The 21759-nt window shown below is 35.1% G+C and overlaps 1 protein-coding gene across 1 annotated transcript in view; it reads left to right on the top strand.

The window, feature by feature from the left end:
- whrnb (whirlin b) overlaps positions 1 to 21759 on the top strand; it is a 280302-nt gene that overhangs the window by 237636 nt on the left and 20907 nt on the right. The window contains exons 9-10 of the mRNA XM_030144436.1: positions 1059 to 1788; positions 8288 to 8463. Of these exons, the coding sequence (XP_030000296.1) occupies positions 1059 to 1788; positions 8288 to 8463 (906 nt within the window). The remainder of the gene's footprint in view (positions 1 to 1058; positions 1789 to 8287; positions 8464 to 21759) is intronic.

The following is a 21759-nucleotide window of genomic DNA, read 5'->3' as shown; positions in this document are numbered from 1 at the left end:
GGCGACCCCCATAACAACCACGCCTGGATCTCAAAATACAAAAAACACTAATAAAAACAAATACATGTTTATAGATGAAAGACAATTTAATTTACAAATAGATAGGTGATCAGGATAGTTATAGATAATTATGTTGCGGTTTTTCAGGGACTTGATAGCTAGTTCACTCTGACCTAGCCAACAGTTATGATTGATGTAACTACAAAACAATATTAAATTCGAACAAGAAAGGATTAAATTATGTAACTGAAACAAGAAAACGTTGAAATTATGTTAAATTGAAACAAGGAAGTCCAATGAGTGTGTTTTATTTACAGTGCAAGAAATGAACGAGTAATTTCGTAGTGGTTTCTCTCGATTTCGCAGCAGAATGTGCGACAGTATTAAACTGAACTGTGTCAGTGAAGCAGTAGGTCTCATAATAGCTGTCAGTCAAATCGGATTCAGCCTTTCGACCGATCCTCCAGTCAGCACGTGGAAGCCTGGCGTCCAGCCCAGCTGAGCTCCGCCCACAGCTTCATTCACCCCCAGAGACTACGAGCGTCCAGGGGCGGGACAACATCGTGGCATTTATCCAATTACTGTCCAGTTTTGAGGCAATGAAAAAAACTGTTCCACTCAGTCCCATTGAAGTGCATGGACGCTGAGCGTCTACAGACAAATGCACTGAGCAGAGATCAAATGAGAAAACAGCGCAACGGGAATGGAGGAGAAGTGAACAACATGGAGTCCGTTGATTTGTGATAAAGCTGATTCTGAACAAACTTGTCTTTGAGATGAACATGTTCTAACACATTTGTAGTCAATGAAATGTCAACACAACCGAACATATTTAACCATTTCATTTTTGTAATTTTAGGGGAAGCTGAGCTTCCTTTGCAGTCTGTGAGAAATCACCTCTGATTGGTTGTGACTACACAGTAGTGGCTGCATATTGGTGGGGACGTGTCCCTATCGTCCCTACCCACTTCCACGCCCCTGCATACGGGGGCATTGGTCCTGTTTTTATGGTCATGTAAACGGGCTCACAGATGTTTCCTGATGCTGTTTTCTGACAGGATGACATGCAGGCGTCTGTTGAGTCTCCGCCCCCCTGCCGCTCTGTTGCTCTTCAGCCCCAGAACCGACCGTCCAGGGACAAGGAGCTGAACCGGAAGCCTTCGACCCGGATGGTGCAGCCCGGCTCCGGCCTGCACTTCACCGGCCCCACCCGGCTGCTCCAGGACTGCCTCCACAGGTCGCTCAAGTCCCTCCCCACCAGCCACCAGCCCTCCCCCGCCGCCTCCCCCATCCCCGGACACCACACCTGCACCGGTACGGCCCACCACACCTCCTTCAACGCCCTCCACCACACCTGCCAGAGCTCCCTCCAGCTGTCAGACTCGGAGCACCACGCTCACCCTCACTTGGCTCACCACTTCCACCACCACGCCGGACACCACAGCCGGCCCAGCTCGGGTCACCACACCTGCCCCGGCTTCCTGCACCACCGCGACTCCTCCAGTTCCATGAAGGTTGAGACGTCCGTTAAACTAGCGTCCAGGTCCAGCTCCTACGAGAAGTCGTCCATCCTGTCCAAGTCGGGGTCATCTTCCAAAGCGGGGTCTCCCATGCCGTCCCCTCACCCGTCGCCTCACCCCTCCCCTTGTCCCTCCCCCTGCCCGTCCCTCATCACACCGGCTGCTCCGCCCTGTAGCCCCGACCGGCCCTGTTCGCCAGCCCTCAGCCAGAAGGTCATGGTAACGGACATGAACCGGCTGTCTGCAGACTCCAGACCACAGCAGAGAGGTAAGGAACCCACAAAGACCCAGTGCCACCAGTTAGTAGAACTGGAGGAGAGACGAAACCTTTTCAACAGAGCTAAACTAGTCCAGCTGAACCGAGAAGAACTACCAAGAAAAACCCAGTGCTACAGTTCTGGTAGTTCTCAAATGAATTTTTCTCCTTTTTAATTTTTCTTAAATGATTTATCACCATTTATTATAATATTATCCTCTATGTTTAGGATTTTTCATTTTAACCTCCTCAGACCCAGCTATGGGTTTTCTGTCCACATCTGTGGACAAGAGTTTCACAACTTTATACAAAAAAAAGAAAAGAAAACTGTCCACCACAAAGGACATTCCATAAAAATTTTAAAAACTGCATCTGAAAAAACTGTTGCATCATGATGTTTCCAGTATAGGCACTTATTTAATAATAAACAAAAAAAGCTTGTACTTTGCTTATATTTCCTGGGTCTTGGGAGGTTTAATGTCCTATATTTGATTCACATGTTCATTAAAATTCCCAGTTAATTCAGGGGTTAATGATGTTCATTTTGTCTTCTGTTAGTGTAATTATACTTTCCTTTTTTCTTTTTTTCAGACAGTAGCAGGTAACATCTGAAAACTATATCTGGTCTGAACAAAAGAAAAAAGAAAAGTATAATTAATTCAAAGGTTATTATATTAAAACAAAGAAAACTGAAGAAAAAGTGACTTTTTCAGCAAATATATCAATAACTGAACATAAACCAAGTGTCTCCGCCCACTGTCATTGATCCAACTCCATAATAATAATGCTAATAATAATCCTACTATAATGCACATTCTGTATCCGATCGATGTGTGATCGATGTTGCAGCAAAGGAGGGTGTACGGGTACAATGGTGCTGTTGCACCACGGGGGGGTGCTATCGTGCAATGACACCACGGTTACAATGCTAATAATAATAATAATAATAATAATAATAATAATAATACTTTTTAAATTGCAGTTATTTTTCTCAAGACAGGTTTGTGTTCAACATTTAATATTTTCTTCAGCATTCATATTGTTTTCATTGTCGGTCTGAATATGTTATGTTTGTTAAAGTTGAGGACGTGCTGTAAGATAATGTATAAAAAGTAGACAAAATCAGCAGGAAGCTTCAGCCTACTCCTTTTCAGTCTGACTGTATAAATAAATAAATAAATAATTTAATTAGTGAAGTTTGTATTATAAATTTTCGTTTCATGGAGTGATTGGATGGATCTGTGGACTGTGTTTGTTCTTCAGACTGAAATAAAACAATAGAACAAGATTATTCATGTTATTCACATTTTTAAGGATAATTTGTAGGTGTAAACATTTTCATAATGTAGTTTTACTTTCTCTTTGTTATTATTTTACTGGTTCGACCCACTTCAGATCGTATTGGGCTGAATGTGGAACCTGAACTGGTCTATCCGTTCATACAACACAGTGGTGCATTGTAACTCTAAAGCAGACAGCCGCTCCATCACATCACATTTACCTGATGTATATCTCAGTTTCATGATTTTCATTCATTCATGAAATCATGAATTCAATGATTTTTCATTATAGTTTAGTACTATTTAGTTTTGACTTTTTTTTTTCTCTTTTTCAGTTAGTTTTAATTAGTTTTTAGAGCAGGTTTGCTAGTTTTTATTAGTTTTTGTTATTTTCTAAATGCTTAGTTTTAGTTTAGTTTTAGTTTTTTTTTTTATATCTTTTCTCTTCTTCGCCGCTGTATTCAAATAAATCCCAGACAGGACTCTGCTGCTTTCTCCCAACTTTAGTCTCCATGTTTCCAGGTAGAGTGGGGACCAGAAGACGACTCTAAATGACAAGTGATGAGAAGTGATGGACCGTGAAGTGTCGTATGGTGCTGCTAGCTAAAATTGCCCGAGGGAAATAAATTGAATTCATATCAATCCGACATTGACAAAAACAAAAACATAGGGAATTTTGCCCATCATTTTTATCTGTTTTAGTAAGTTTTGCAAGCACACAAAACAGTTTCAGTTATCGTTTTTTTCATTTAATTATAGTTTTATTTATTTCAGTCAATGAAAATGTTTTTACAGTTCTAGTTTTCATCATTTCGTTAGTTTTCGTTAATGATAATAACCTTGGTTTTGAGCAGAGGAAAATTTTTTTAATTTTTTTGTGCACAAGGAACTAATATCCGAGCAAATACATCGATAAATAAAGATGACCAAGATAAAAATAGCTATTGCCATGTGCACTAGTAATAACAAAATAAATTCAATATGTGCTGCTCAAAAAGGAGTGGGAAGAAAAAAACTTTATAAATCCCACCCCCATCTCATTTTTTATACAACATAACACAATACTTTTGCTTCCTTAATGATATAGTAACATCTGTTTAGAGTCCTAATAATGTCCTTATAGGGAATCATCGTCATAGATAAAATAAAGCAAAAAACAAAATCAATGTCTAGAGAAATTAAGTAAAAACCATCTCTGAGGCATTTTGGAAGCAAAGAACAATTTAAACAAAACTAATCAATGCAATGATATTTATCACAATTAGGGATGTAATGATTACCAGTATAACAATAAACCACTGTAAAATTGCCGACAGTTAGTATTACCGTTTAAATTCTAATTATTGTGATAACCGTGTTTGATTACTGCACTTTGAGGGGAAAAAACGCCTATGTAAAGATAAGCTTTTATGTCAAATATTTGAGTATAGTTTCAATTTATTACAATTTTGATTTTCTATACCTAATATTTGGAACCAATATTCAGTTTTAAAGTCTTTGAAAAGGTTTGTTAAGCATCTGTGTGTTATTTATGCAATAAAGTATATACATTTTTCAAATTGGATTTTATTTTATTTTTGTGTTTTCTGGCCTTTTATGTTGATATAGTAGGTTAAAGTGAAAAAAATAATCATAGGCAGATGATATAAATGAAGCTGTGCTGAAAAAAGATACCAAACATGGGTATAGTAAACATTTGTTTATATAGTATATAAAGGCAAAATCAAAAGGACTGAAAAACGGCCAAAATAGGCTCAGACCACTAAGGGTTAATATTTGAATGTTTCTGCAACAGAAGGTACATTGTGCCAATTATTTTATTTCATTTTAATTTTTTTTTCCAAAATACAACTTAGTTAAATTATTTCAGTGTGTGTTTGTACTTTTTGAACATTTTGTGCACAATTTCAATAATACCGCGATAATAATGATAATCGTGATCATTTTGGTCACAATAACTGTGACATGAAATTTTCATATTGTTACATCCCTTTGTCCTTATAATGACGTTAAATGACTGCTGGCTCTACTCACATCTGTGGTTTGAGACTGGGACTAGCAGCTACAACTTGAGAATCAAAGTGGGATTATTGTGTTTTCCTTCCTGTGAAATGAACTGATCCTCTTCTACAGAACTCTTCATTTTTCCACCCCGGACCCCCGTACCGGTTCCTCTGATGGGATCCATCCGTCCACTGTTTAATTCCCTCTTTTAGTTTGAGTGTAGAACATTTTGAAGATAAAAGCCCATTTATTTCTCCCTGTGAATTACACAGATAATTCAGATGTGAATCATTTGTACTTTTAGAGCAGATGGCGAATGTTTCATGTTCTCGTTAGGATCATCCAGCTCGATAGCCGTCCTCCGTGTTTCCCCTTTCACACACTAATGTTAATGTGTCAGTGCGATCTGTGCTCCTACTCTGGCACTAATCGCACAATTCAACTCAAAAAGCCTTTTTTCTGTTACAAAGCAGGACGTTTACTTTAGTCTGCATATGTTTGGAAGTGTATGAATATTCTCCTTTAGTAAATCTGGTCCTTTAGTCTCTGTAGAAACATTTAATTACTTACAAGTTTGCAGAATAATCCAAACATGAGACGACTTCGGTTGAATACTAATCCAACAAAGTGGAAGTGCTGCTGGGTCTTCTTCTTGGTGATTATCCACAGGTGCTCTTTGGAAACTTGTGGTGTGTCTGGTTATTTAGAGTCAAAAAAATCTGCATTAGCATGCTAGATTTAAAAAAATACATCCAAGGCACACTGTAGGATTTGTGTAAAAATAAAATGCCTTTATTAATTCACGGCAGTCTTTAAAATACAGCCAACGCGTTGCGACCTGTGGTCTTCATCAGGGCTTTTTTCACTCGTGAGTTGCATACCTTTATACGATCACTTTAATGACCTGAAGGAGGGAGGTGTGAGGGGGAAAAAAACAAAAAAACATGCATACAGACATACATATACATATGCACACACACATATATCTGCATGTAGTATGTATGAATGTGTGTATATGTATATGTATGTGTGTATATATGTATGTACATACTTTTTTTTTACTACTTTTTTTGTTTGGTTTATTGATTTATTTTTCTTTTCTTTTTTTTCTTTTTTTTCCTCATTTTTTTCATTTTTATTCTGTTTTTTTTTTGTATATATGTGTATGTGTGTGCATATGTATATGTATGTCTGTATGCATGTTGTTGGTTGTTTTTTTTCCCCTCACACCTCCTCCGCTGTATTTTAAAGACTGCCATGAATTAATAAAGGCAATTTATTTTTACACAAATCCTACAGTGTGCCTTGGATATATTTTTTGAAATCTAGCGTGCTAATGCAGATTTTTTTGACTCTAAATAACCAGATACACCACAAGTGTGTCTGGTAGACTACGGTTGAATACTTTCTGACAGTGAAGTTCCACAGTTCTGTCTTGATCCAATCTTATTTTTGTTGTTTTTGCAGGGTTGAAATGATCAAACATATTTATTTCTCCTGCTCTTTTCTTCATATACAACAAGGAAATGCAGGAAATATGTGCACAGCCTTGAACTAAATGAGTTCTAGAGCGTCAAGTCATTATTTAGTGTGACCTCTGACCCCAGGACAAGAAACAGCACAAACAGGTAGAAACATCTGACGTGTCGAATGAAACCTGGTATAAAATATCAGAAAACGTATGCAACAAATGTAATATAATCCGAACAAACTGGTTAAAAGACATGTTTAAGTGCAAAGGGAGGTCGCATTGAAGACTACTAAATACTAAAATAGTCTTGAATCAATAAAACAAATAAAAATTAAGGAATTAGCTATGATAATTAAGAAAAATAAGCAAGAAAATAAGCATTAAATCAAACTAAATTTTAAAAAAAATCAAGAATCTGATCAAAAGTAATTGTAAAATTAAGAAAATGAGCATTAGAAATCAACACAATGAGCAAAAAAAAGGAATTAATCAAGAAAATTAAGAAAATAATGACACTAAATAATACACTTCTGACATGTTGAATAAAACCTGGTCTAATATATCAGAAAATTAATGCAATAAATCTAATATTGTCTGAATAAAAGGGTCAAAGACATGTTAAATACAAAAGAAGGTCACACTAAATGCTACTAAATACTAAAATAGCCTTTAATCAACAAAACAAACAAAAATGAAAGAATTAACCAAGAGAATTAAGAAAAAAATAAGCAGGAAAATGAAGAAAAATGAAGAAAATAATCATTAAATCAATTAAAAAAAAAAAAAAAAAATCAATAATATAATCAAAAGTAATTGTAAAATGAAGAAAATGAGCAAAAAAAAAAAAAAAAGGAATTAATCTAGAAAATTCAGAAAATAATGACACTTAATACTAACATTTTTGATGTGTTGAATAAAACCTGGTATAAAAAATCAGTACATTAATGCAATAAATCTAATATAGTCTGAATAAAAGGGTTAAAGACATGTTAAATACAAAGGGAGGTTACATTAAATGCTACTAAATACTAAAATAGCCTTTAATCAACAAAACACACAAAAATGAAGGAATTAACCAAGAGAATTAAGAAAAAATACTCAAGAAATTTAAGAAAAATTAAGAAAATAAGCATTAAATCAACTAAATAAAAAAAAATCTGATTAAAAGTAATAGTAAAATGAAGAAAACAAGCATTAAAAATCAACAAAACGAGCAAAAAAAAAAAAAAAAAAGGAAATTAGAAAATTAGAAAAAACAAGAAAATTAAGAAAATAATGACCCTAACTATTAACACCTCTGACGTGTTGAATAAAGCCTGGTACAAAACATTAGAAAATTAATGCAATAAATCTCATATCGTTTGAATAAAAGGGTTAAAGCCATGTTAAATACAAAAAACTGACAATATACTAAACTATGAAGAAATACTAAAATATACAAAAAGCCAACTCATTATTACAGATGGGAGAAATGTATACAATATATGATGGATATATATACAGGTAATATAGGATATATATAGTTTTGCAGTGTTTAATTGTGCATTTGTATCTACTGTATGTATTTTTATGTCCATATGTATTATGTATTTTTATGTCTCTACAGTTGTGAGTTAGTCTTTGTCGTATTATTTGTGTTTACGTTGCAGCTGTAATGCGTCACCGTCGCCCCAGGTTTAATACCCCTGTTGGGACTTTTAAGGACCTGGTCATGTGACTCTTTTATGGTCCATTAACGCTGTGGTGTCCCGTCCAGGGGCCACTCTGTCCCAGCTGTCCGACAGTGGACAGACTCTGAGTGAGGACAGCGGGGTGGACATCGCAGAGGCCGGAGGACTCAGTAAGGACGGCAGCCCCAGACCCACCAAGAACCAGCAGGGCCACGTGGAGCAGCCGGGGGCCCACGCAGCCCCCCCAGGGGTCGCCAGACAGGTGAGACCCTCAGAGGAAACCCAGGGTGTGTTTAGCCGACATTGATGTGAATGTGTGAATCCTCCTGAGGCCCAGGACAGCAAAGTGGAAGCTCATTTACTAGGCCTGTAACGGTACACAAAATTTTTGGTTCGGTACGTTTTCGGTTTTCAAAGCCACGGTTCGTTTTTTTCGGTTCGGTACGGGAAGAAAGAAAACCCCTCAAAATGTCTATTAATGCATTTATGAATTTTTTAACATTTTCCCCCCAATTTTTGGAGACAATAGAATATAGAAAAACAGAAATAATATAATTCTGCTGCTACAAATCAAATAGAAAATAAAATAAATTAATAATATTACTAAATGTATTTTAAACATTAGTATTGCACTTTTCCCTGAAAGGTAGTTTCGAACAAACAAGAAAAATCTAATCACAGTTCTGTCAGTTCACATTCTGCATAAAAATAACAAAAAAATTCCACATGAAGTGCAACATTAACAAGAGGGTAAACTGGTATTCTGTTGAAACAAACTGAAGAGAAACTTTGACAACACAATGAACCAAATTATTTATTTTAGGACAGAGAACAAACTGTTTAGGACACTGTGTGTATTAGTGTGTGCCTGTGTGCACGGGGGATTTTTTTTTTTTTTTTTTTGTCGGAGCCGGGGGGTAGGGGGGGCGCGCAGTTATATACCTGGGGGTGCGGACCATAACTAACGTAATGAACACTGTCGTGAAACGAAAGTGAAACTTTACATACTTTCAACGTTCTATTTATTCCTCTGTTATACAGTGTGTGTGACAGACAGACAGACAGACAGACAGACAGACAGAGCCAGTGTAAGTGTTGTAGAACTACCGTAGTTCCTCGGGGCCAAACAACGTCCGTCTTATCACCGTCTCTTTCCTCGTTGTTGTCTTTCACCTGAACCTGAACTGATCCAAACTGGACTGGACTGATGGTGGAGGGTCTTCAGTCTCTTCTTTCCAGGTTCACATCATATTTGTTGTTTTTTTTTAACCTTATATCAGCTGCTATTTCATATTTCGGGTCAATGTGTGCTCCTTTATTAAGTCCATGTGAAACTTGCACGGATTTAAAGTTCTGCGTCGAACGATGTCTTTCGTTCCTTTTTCTTTTTCTCATCATACTGTGCTGTTTCGGTACAGCTGTGTACCGAACCAAACAGGTGTGTACTGAAACGGTTCGGTTTGGTTCGTGTACCATTACAGGCCTATTATTTACACTGAATAACTGCATTTATTGGAAACGGCGTGATGCAACTGGGGATTTTTTGTTTGTTCGTCTGTCTGTTAGCAGGATAACTCAAAAAGTTCTGGACATATTTGGATAACATTTTCAGGAAATGTTGATACTGGCACAAGGAACAAATGATTAAATTTTGGTGGTGATGGGGGGGGGCAATGACAGTGATCTGCCTTGGCTGAGGTCTGCGCTCTCCGAGTGCTTTTCTAGTTTATGGAATGTTTTTTGCAGTGGACAGCATTTTTGTTTGTTTTGTGTTTTAAGTAAAAGTTTAAGTTAGGAAGGCTGTGAAACTGGCCCCTTACAGAGGACAGAAATGTGTTGTTGGGTCTCAGAAGGATTTATTTCATAGAATTTTATTACTATTATTATTATTTTTGTATTGTTTGTTTTTGGCATCGTCTCTATGCACATGTTCTTACACTTTATCCTGTTTCTGCCTTAACCAGTGAATTTCCCTGTTGTGGGATCAATACAGTTTTATCTTATCTGATCTGATCTGATCTTATTGTATGTTATCTTATCTTATTTTATTTTTAAAAAATAAATGTACTGTTTTCTTTTGATCAGACAAGAAATAGTTTTTAGATGTTACCTGCTTTCTCTGCATCGCAGGTTGAATCTTAGGTGGTTGTTTTGGCGGGCTCGCACTTTTTCCAACTTTTCCAGTCGGCGGAGGGCCTTGACACCATCATGTCCAAAACTTTCTTGGATAAGGCTAAAGACATTCATTTTGTCTTCTGTTTATGTAAATATACTATTTTCTTTTGTTCAGACAAGGAATCGTTTTTAGAAACTAAAGGCGACCCCAGATTTTTTTTTTTTTTTTTTGCTAAAATTAATTTGTTTTTGATTATGTAATAGTTTGCTACACTACGTTGCAAATAAACGTTAATTTTAGAGGACATTTAGTCTATATAATGTATATTATTATGGACGGAGGCAGAAAATCCAGGTGTAGATTACTGCACAAAGGGAGAATTTGATTTTCCTTGGTCAGGATATGTACAGTCAGTCCAGTTTGGATTTACAAGGCTGACAATTAATACTGAACAAACAAGAACTCAAACTATGAATTATGAAAGAGCTGCAGCATCTGAAACTGTCCACAATGAACATTTGACAGATAAACAGAACCACAGTGCTGCAGTTTCAGCTTCACAGTTTGTCTTTTATGGATTGGGATTGTCTCTCTTAACTCACCATATATTTTTATTAGTTCATTATTTATTTATCTATCTATTTATTTATTTATTTTAGCAATTACTAGAAATTTCAGGTGACCCCATTTGAATTCCAGGCGACCCCAAGGTCAAAAAACACTGATTTAAGCTCTAAAAACACATGAAACAATGCATGTTTGATTGATAATTGCTGTCAAAATTACAAACCTGTGAGAATTTCCTGCAGCAAAAACACAACAGATGCCATAAAAAATGGACCAAATAAATTGTGCACCCTCCCCAGAAATAACAAAGCACTGTTGCATATTTGTTACACATACATTTCTAATTCCTGTGTGACTGGGATGCCAGAACACAAAGTAAACACACACAACACCAGCAGCAACACAATGCGATTAATTCAATTCAATTAACGAGCAGCTGCAGCGGGAAAACGCTCTGTCATAATAACCCCAGAACAAATGCTTATATTAATAATTGGGTTGAAGTCTGTTTATTCTTTCATGTTTTCATGGAATAAAAAGTAAACAGACTGTTGCACAAGATGGATTTCTCAACTCTGGTTTGTTTTCATTTGTTGATTTTCTTTTTTGCAAGTAATTAGTATGCAGTTACTTTAGTCAGTAGTGACTTACTGAATCAATTTCTCTTGATTCTTCTCCATTTGGGTTCATTTTCTTTTGATAATAATATTTTATTGACATACAGACTTGTGGGAGTAAAATCTTGCTCCGTCCAATGAAATTGAGTGAAATCAAATCTTGTATCATTTCAGTAGATGCATGAATATTATTGTGTCAAGACTTAATCTGTTGTTTTAACCCTCAAAGACCCAAACATCCACCGCCGACCAGAACCATCTACTGATTTAAACTGTTTAATACCTGCTGATCCACTAATCCGATCAATACATGTCAATAATTGGTGTAAAATACAGGTTTTCGTCTTTTCATGGTCATCAGATATGACCCATTTGGATGTTCAGAGCCTCCGTAGTTACTGTGGAAACATCGTCATCTTCTACAACGTTGATTCACCAGTAAAACCCATGGAGTTGGATCAATGACAGTGGATGGACACACTGGGTTTATGTTCAGTTAGTGAGAGATTTGACTGAAAATGTCACTTTTTCCTTCAGTTTTCTCTGTTTCTTAAATAATAATAATAAAAAGAAGAGGGAGATGAATGTATATTATTAATATTTTATGGAGAAGGGGTGGGATTAAATAAGTTGCACTTCTTTCCACCCCTTTTTGAGCATGTAAATGAAACTATTGTACAGTTTTTCTTGGATTTTTGTACTATTATTTCTGTTTTGCTTGCTCACATATATGTTAAATTTCATGCATCTTCAGAATAAATCACTAAATATAATATGATAATAATAATAATAATAATAATAATAATAATAATAATAATTATTATTATTATTATTATTATTATTATTATTATTATTATTATTATAGTAATAATAAATTGTAGTTATATAACACTTATCACAGAAAGAATTCATAAAGTGATTTGCATTAAAATCAGAAGTAAAATATAGTCTGAGGGTTTATGAACATCTACATAATCAGTGAAAGAAATACAGGAAAACAAATGAATTTCACTGAAAACATGCAAAATACAGAGGATAATATTACAATAAATGGTGATTAATTACTTAAGAAAGATTGAATATACAGAAAATTGATTTAATAATTGACCTAAAAGTAGCATTAGTTCTTTATGGGTTAATATATTATTTACATCCCATATTTTACCTACAAACAGAAGCAGTGCTGATACTGTACAACAGCCTGTGTAGCTCAGATTATGTGTTTTCTAACTTTTGTGCCGCTGGTCAGAGCTGGAAATACCATCCATCCCTGCAAATCCAATCTGGTACAGCTCTAATGCAAGGCCTGAACACACTCAGGATGCATTCAGGGGCAGTCAGGAACACATTTGTCCACATTCTCTAAGAGTCTGCGCCAGAATGCATCCTGGGATGGACTGAATAATCAGCCGTCATGCTCTGTGTCGCCAACAGCGTCATATTAAAGTGATGTAATTTTCGGAAAATGTAATATGTGGTTCTGCCTGAGCTCATGGTAAGAACACCGTGCCTACTTTTTTTCTCCTCCATGTGGAAAGTAAAGCATCTGCAGTTGGAATAATCCTGTAGAAATTCATAAACATGTTCCAAGAGCCTGAAGATTCAATCATCATGAAAGAGTCAAGGAAAAGGAAAGTGAACTGTTGGAATCGTCACAAACCGGAGTTTAAAAAATCTGTTTTTCTGACCTAAAACATAAAAATGTTTAAACAAGAGGAACAAACTTAGGCTATGTTCAGACTGCAGACAAATGTAACCCAAATCTATTTTTTCTCCCCCACATATGACCTGTATCCGATCTGTTAAAGACAGTCTGAACAGCACAAATCCAGTTTTTTCAAATCGGACTGATATTCAAGGCCGATATATGTATATTTTTTAAAAGCACATTGACTGTATAATACAATACAATTGAAACACAAAGATAATTAAGATTTTTACGTATCAATATAAATGAAATTATTAAAACATGTACACATAGTATTCTTTAATATTTATTAGAAATTCATAAACATGTTTCAAGAGCCTGAAGAGTCAATCATCATTAAAGAGTCAAAGGAAAGAAAAGTGAACAGTCGGAACTGTCACAAACTGGAGATTTAAAAATCGTTTTTTGTGACCTAAAACATAAAAATGTTTAAACAAGAGGAACAAACCTCGGCTACGTTCAGAATACAGACAAATGTGGCCCAAATCTGATTTTTTTTTTTGCTCATTTGTGATCTGGATCTGATCTGTTAAAGACAGTTTGAACAGCACAAATCAGATTTTTTTCAAATCCATCCGATATTTAAGACCAATTTTTTTTTATTTATTTTTTTTAAAAGAACATTGACTGTAAAATCCAAAACAATTGAAACACTCAGATAATTAAGATTTTTATGTATCAATATAAATGAAATTATTAAAACATGTACTTATAGTATTCTTTTAATATTTATTAGAAATTCATAAACATGTTCCAAGAGCCTGAAGGGTCAATCATCATGAAAGAGTCAAGGAAAAGAAAAGTGAATAGTTGGAATCATCACAAACCGGAGTTTTAAAAATCTGTTTTTGTGACCTAAAACATAAAAATGTTTAAACAAGAGGAACAAACCTAGGCTACGTTCAGTCTGCAGACAAATGTGTCTCAAATCTGATTTTTTTTGCTCATTTGTGATCTGGATCCGATCTGTTAAAGACAGTTTGAACAGCACAAATATGATTTTTTCAAATTCGACCGATATTTAAGGCTGATTTTTTTTTTTTTTTTTAAAAGCACGTTGACTGTAAAATACAAAACAATTGAAACACTCAGATAAGTAAGATCTTTATGTATCATTATAAATGAAATTATTAAAACATGTACAAATAGTATTCTTTTAATATTTATGAGAAATTCATAAACATGTTCCAAGAGCCTGAAGATTCAATCATCATGAAAGAGTCAAGGAAAAGGAAAGCGAACTGTCGGAATCGTCACAAACTGATGGAGCTTTAATCCAACCAGAAATCTACAGTCAGTCCTACCCCAACAGTAGAAATGAACAAACCATCATTAACACAACACCATGAGCTAACACTGGTCTACAAGTAAAAAACACTTCCAGAGTAAAAGTAGTGCGACTCTACCAAATTTAAGTCAATAATAATGAAAATCAACCCAGAAATGCTGGTTTGTGTTAATTTCACAAATACAGTTTTGGGTCAAAATGTGAAATAGTGACAATTAATGAGAGAATGTGTTTTAGTCCAAAGGAATGTTTGTCTGTTGAGCAAAACACTGTCTGTACATTACAATACATTCACTTTACAGGTTCTTTATACTGGAGCATTTATAAATCTATTGTATAAATCAGTATAAACCAATATATATATGTAGCATCAGTTAACCAGTACTATGGTCATCAGTCCAATTCATCTTATTAAAGTATGTAGATTTATTACATTTAATCTCTGAAGCTGATAATTTCTTTAAAAAAAAACAAAACAAAACCCCAATGCTATCTGAAATATAGTGTTAGAGTTAATTGTAGAGTTAATTTTAATGCACATATTTACTGTATTTTCTTGTTGTATCTGGAGAAAAGAGAAAAAAATAAATATGTATTCTCATTTCAACCCTGCAAGAACAACAAAACTAAAGGTGGAATAAGACTTTTGCACAAGACTGTGTATCTGAAAAGACACAAAATTTGTCAAATATGAGTAAAAATACAATATTATTATATTGTATTAGTATAAATATAACAATATAATACAGTGTCAAACTTATTATTTGTCATATATTATTGTTTTATTGCTTTTGAGAAGTATTTGAACAGTCGACTGTCAACTTCACCCAGAAATCCAGATTTGAAACTCTTTGCCCCCAAAAATTGAGATGTGATAGTTTTAGTCTTAGTTCAAGTCTAACCTTATATGTTTACATTTGCAGCCCAAGTTCCAAAACAGTTAATTCAACATGTTTGTGGTTTTTATGTGTTTTTGATCATTTCTGTATACAGGGTGGGGAAGCAAAATTTACAATATTTTGAGGCAGGGATTGAAAGACAGTGTATGACCAGTTAGTTTGTTGAAAGTCATGAGAATTTATTTGCCACAAGAAAATGTCCATAATAGAAAATGTTTTATTCTATGTGTCCTCCTTCTTTCTCAATAACTGCCTTCACACGCTTCCTGAAACTTGCGCAAGTGTTCCTCAAATATTGGGGTGACAACTTCTCCCAATCTTCTTTAATAGTATCTTCCAGACTTTCTCGTAATAGTTTTGCTCATAGTCATTCTCTTCTTTCCATTATAAACAGTCTTTATGGACACTCCAACTATTTTTGAAATCTCCTTTGTTGTGACGAGTGCATTCAGCAAATCACACACTCTTTGACGTTTGCTTTCCTGATTACTCATATGGGCAAAAGTTTCTGAAAAGGTATGGATAATAGTGTTAGGTATGATTATGACATCAATATATGTTTGGTTTCAAAACAATTGACGTAGTGCCTGCTGAGAAAAAACAACTAAATGTTCATTGTAAATTTTGCTTCCCCACCCTGTATTTTTGGGACCAATATGTTAATAGTTAGAGGTCGATCGATATGGGTTTTCTGAGGCCGATGCTGATTTTTTTGAAGTTTGGTCAGCCCATGGTCGATATCTACAGCTGATTTTTGAGGCCAATATTTTTTAAGGTTGATTTATTCATTTATTTATTTATTTTTTAAAGCACATTGACCATAAAAAATACAATTGAAAGACTCAGATAATTAAGATTTTTATGTATTAGTATAAATGAAATGATCAATACACGTACACATAATACTCTTTTATCATTTATTGAACTTCAAGTGCTGCCTACACAGGTGCCTGATCAAATATCTCATAACACTACTCCTACTATTAATAGTGTTGGTTAAAGTTAAAAAAAACAATTCTATGATCATTTAGGTTATATTACTCTGAAACAATAGATGCCAATCATGGTATGGTAAACTTTTTTTATGTTGTATATAAAGGTTAAATCAGAATATTCCTAAGGATTGATGTCTGTCCAGTCCGATCAGAAATAAGACAAGAATTATCTGTCTGCTCACGGAGTCGACTAAATTGTGTGAAAATGTAATTAATTAAACTTTAAGTGAAGCGGTGAAGAGTCTCATAATATTCTAAACCTCACCTCTCTGTTGTTTTACAGATTGGTGCAAAGTTTAAAATAAATTAAATTTAATAAAGCTGCAAATTCCAGAGCTGAATTGACTCGTTAACCAGCAAATACGAACACAGACGCTTTTATTTTATCTATAAATGAGCAAAATGGCAATCTAGAAAAATAATTCAGTACCCTATTAGTGCAAACTTCAGCTATTTAGGATCATTTTAAACCGCTTGGAGCACACTAGGGCATTAAAATGAGACTTTAAAAGCAGAAACTGGCACAGCTCCTGCAAATACTGCAGTGCAGGATTCAGATCCACATCTGAGTTTCTAAGTGGGTCTAATCATTTCTGAACCGAGCTGGCATGTAATAGTTTCACCGAGGTTGATCTCATGAAAGATATGACTGCGATTATATGACCAGTGTACACTTGGTAATAATAAGGTAATAAAAAGGAGACGATCTGTTAAACAGGAACATTAGGCCTGGTCCGAGAGAAGCATTATCAGTTTAATAAGAGTGATAAGAAATCCAAGTAATTAAGTGTTTTAAACTCTTATTATAGCGTTTGATGGGTTTGATTTAATTAAATATTAGTGTTTAAATGGGGAAAAAACTACACTGAAGCGCATGGAACAGGCTTAAACACAGATATGACTGATTTGTTAAAGTGTTTGATCAAATTCTGCAAAATTCAGCCTTAGTTTCAGTATTTTTTTTAAAGTATTTTCTAAAGTAACCAGTAGCAAAACGTTAACACTGTGACCTGCTGCCACATAAAGACCGTACCCTTACTATTTATTATATACTCCTGAGAACCAGCAATGCATTTTTGTTCTCTTTAGTGGACAAGAGTTTCAAAGCTTTACTTAAAAAAAAAAAAAACGCTGTCCACTGCTGTCCTTAAAAAACAAAAAACAAAAACATGTATCAGGAAACTGTTTCTGAACAATGCAATTGCTTAATGTTAAAAAAAAGCCAAAAATTTTATCTTCCTGGGTCTCAGGAGGATATGTTAAATATTTAATTTTAGTTGGTTTTTTTTTTGGTAATAAATCATACAGGATTCAAATAATTAAACTGGAATTTAAAGAGTTGAAGTCATGAAAATTGTTGAATGTTTAGTAGTTTTGAGCCGGAATGAAGTTGTGAAAGAGATTTATGGAAAAAAAGCAAAATAAAAGTAAAAACTAGACCAGGGATTAAAGCAAAAATTTTTCATCTGACTGAAAATTTTCTTCTGGTCAAAATCATTGGCCACTATTAAAAATGATGCAATACAATACTACTATAGCGTACAAGTTTGTATAGTCAAATTTGGCAATACTGTAAAACACACTGAATGGGAGAGTGTACAGGTGTAGAAGATTAGTAACATGGATAGAAAAAATGTCATGAGTGGTATTGGTGGGGGGTCTGGGGGTCCTCCCCAGAAAATTTTTAAAGCTTCAGGTCAATTTTGGTGCTCTGGTTAATTTTAAAGGGTATGAAAACCTTTGAAGCAAGTGAAAATAACTAAAAGAAAACCTTACTGCAAAAAATGAGTGAAAAACTTTTTATTTAACAATTTAGGAACTCCTAAAACATAACTCCAACTCCAACAGCACATGAATTTTGGGGAAAATGTCTGTGTAAATGTAACTCTAACCAACTAATCTTTTGTTTTTTCTGCTTTTTGGCACTGCAAATACCAAGGGTGTTACTCATTTATTCAGTTTTATCTTCGTACTGTACCACACAGATAGAAATAAGATGCTAAACGGGTCAAAATAAAGCACTTATGCAGTCGGGCGCGTAACCGCGTAAGGCCGCGGCGCGCACAGCCGCATGCACGGGAAGGGCACATACACACAAACACAAACACACCCACACTCGTCATATACCGGCAAGAGGAGATAAGCTATGAACCCAAACATGAAGGTCCATGTAGATCAGTTGTGTCTTCTTCCCTTTTCGCTGTGGTTCTTTCATAATGAAAGCTACTTGTTAGCACTAAACTAAAGTTAGCGTCTGGAGGCTGAACTTCGGTAAAGCTGAACTTGTCCATGTGTTTCTGAGGCACAGAATGAGCAGCGTTTCCTTCCAAACATAAATAGTCATCAATCTGTCCTCCTGACATAAAAATAAAGAAGTCATCTTATTATCATCACTGTTAAACCTATCAGCCCCCTGTGCCTGTGTTAAACACCTGCAGACCCAGGACAGCAGACCCAGGACAGGATCGCGGTGTCGACTGGACTCCACAAAACACGTGGGGAAGTTACTTCGATATGACTTTTTCCCCCCTCAGTTTTTCCATTTGACGGAAATCTGTCGTGGTGACGGAGAACTTTAATCCCTGAACTAGACGTACTTGGAGAGTGCAGACCTCCGCCAAGGCAGATCAGTAGGCCCCCCCGTGGGTTCCCCGTGCCCCAACCACCAAAATTAAATCATTTGTTCCTTGTGCCAGTATCAACATTTCCTGAAATTTTCATCCAAATCCGTCCATAACTTTTTGAGTTATCTTGCACACAGACAAACAGACAGACAAACCAACGCTGGTAAAAACATAACCTCCTTGGCGGAGGTAATTAATGCATGGTGATTTTATAGCAGTTTTTTTTTTTGTACGTGGACATTTTTGGAATGAAGGTAACCAGACGGTGCAAAATGCATCATGGGAGTATGAAACACATTTAAGAGTAAAAGACACTATTTCAAAAATATAACTAAAAAGGAAAGTTCATGCCAAATTTCATTTTAAACTGGTCTGCAGTTGTAGATGAGTCTTATTTTTATTATATTACTATAAGATAACATTCATTGTTGCAATAATTTAATATGGACAAACTTTACAGAATATAATATGTTTGGGTTTTCAGTATTACCCTCTATTATACTGTCCCTTAATTTTAGATTGGAACTATTTTATGTGTGTAAACTGTGAAACTGCAGAGTAATTGACAGTAATTGTTTTCTGGGTGACAGATAAACCTTAACTTTAACCCCCAAGACTATTTATTTGGAATTAGAGCATGTTTCAGTGTCATAAGTATGTGTTTGTGTTCCTTTTTTTTTGTTCCCAGTCATTTTGTTTTACTGTGTGTTTTAGGTGGAATAACAGAAAAAGACAAAGAGAGAATGGAAGTTTAACAGGTTTTTACTGAGTAAAGCACTCAGAATGTGCATCAATAAGAGATTTAGGATGTTGAACATGAACTGTGAACTGGAACAAACTGAACAACAACAAATACTTGACTTTTGACCCAGTAGTTTTTGTTTTGGGGCTATTTTTTTTCTAAATCCAGCTGTTTTTCGGCACCTGGTTGAACTCCAAAAAGCAGTTACATGGTCAAATATCAAGCCAAGGCAAGACAAGTTTATTTGTATAGCACATTTCAGCAACAAGGCAATTCAAGGTGCTTCACACAGGACATTGAAATACAACGACAGGGAAAAAGAAAGACATTTAAAACATTATAAAAGAAACATGTAAAAGGTGATTATAAAAACACACACATATTAAAGTAAGAGTTGCAGTGCAGAGTTTCCAAAGAGAATATAAAATTTAAAAAAGTAAAAAGCCTCTTAGTCAAAGGCAGCAGTGAACATGTGAGTCTGGAACCTGGACTTAAAAGAACTCAGACTCTCAGCAGACCTGGTATTTTCTGGTAGTTTGTTCCAGATATACGGAGCATAGAAACTGAACGCTGATTCTCCATGTTTAGTTCTGACTTTGGGAACACAGAGCAGACCTGCACTAGACCACCTGAGTGGTCTGGATGGTTCAGACTGGACTAGAAGGTCTCTGATGTATTTTGGCCCTAAACCATTCAGTGCTTTTTATGCTAGCAAGAGAATTTTGAAGTCTATTCTCTGAGTGTAGAGACCTCAGAACTGGACTGATGTGGTCCACTCTCTTGGTCTTAGTGAGGACTGGAGCAGCAGCGACCAAGGTTAATATCGTTAACGAAAACTAACAAAATGACGAAAACTAGAATTGTAAAAACATTTTTAACTGAAATAAATAAAAACTATAATTAAAAGAAAAAAATGATGACTAACTGAAACTGTATTGCGTGCTTACAAAACAAACTAAAATTAAAATGATAAAAATGATGGATAAAATCCCCTTCGTTTTCGTCTTTGTCAACGTTGGATTGATATAAAATCGATTTATTTCCCTTTAGCAATTTTAGCTCCTGGCACCATATGATATTTAACAGTCCGTCACTTGTGTCCACTTGTCATTTAGAGTCGTCTTCTGGTCCCCACTCTACCTGGAAACATGGAGACTAAAGTTGGGAGAAAGCAGCAGAGTCCTGTCTGGGATTTATTTGAATACGACGGTGAAGAAGAGAAAAGATATAAAAAAACCCTAAAATTAATACTAAAACTAAACTAAAACTAAGCGTTTAAAAAATAACGAAAACTAATAAAAACTATCAAACCTGCTCTAAAAACTAATTAAAACTAACTGTATTAGAGGAAAAAAAAGTCAAAACTAAATAAAACTAAACTATAATGAAAAATCCAAAACTATTATAACCTTGGCAGCAACTCAGTAAAAACACAGTAAAAAGAAAGAAAGAAAGAAAGAAAATTATGATAACATTGCACTCAACAGTAAAAACAAAAAACAATAAGGAAACTGTTAAAAAAAATAAATAAATAAATTTAAAAAAAAGCCCAAACCGTCTGTTTTTATAGTGCATCCTCTCACTCACTGCTCTGTGTTTCCCCCCTTTCCACAGGAGGCAGGGGATGAACTGAGCATGCTCAGATGCAAGGTTATATTCGTTAACGAAAACGAACGAAATAACGAAAACTAAAATTGAAAAAACATTTTCGTTAACTGAAATAAATAAAAACTCTAATTAAAAGAAAAAAAAACGATAACTAACTGAAACTGTATTGTGTTCTTACAAAACTAACTAAAATGTATAAAATTATGGATAAAATTCCCTTTGTTTTCGTCTTTGTTGATGTCGGATTGATATGAAAGTGATTTTTTTCGCTCCAGCAGTTTTAGCTGCAGCACCATAGGACAGTTAGCAGTCTGTCATGTCTGGTCACTGGTGGTTTCCAGTGGTCTTCTGGTCCCCACTCTACCTGGAACATACAGACTAAAGCTGGGACACA

The sequence above is a fragment of the Sphaeramia orbicularis genome, chromosome 9 (genome assembly GCF_902148855.1).
Source record: "Sphaeramia orbicularis chromosome 9, fSphaOr1.1, whole genome shotgun sequence".
Taxonomy (NCBI): domain Eukaryota; kingdom Metazoa; phylum Chordata; class Actinopteri; order Kurtiformes; family Apogonidae; genus Sphaeramia; species Sphaeramia orbicularis.
Note: the sequence above shows the minus strand (reverse complement) of the source record. Positions and strands in the feature narration are given on the sequence as shown.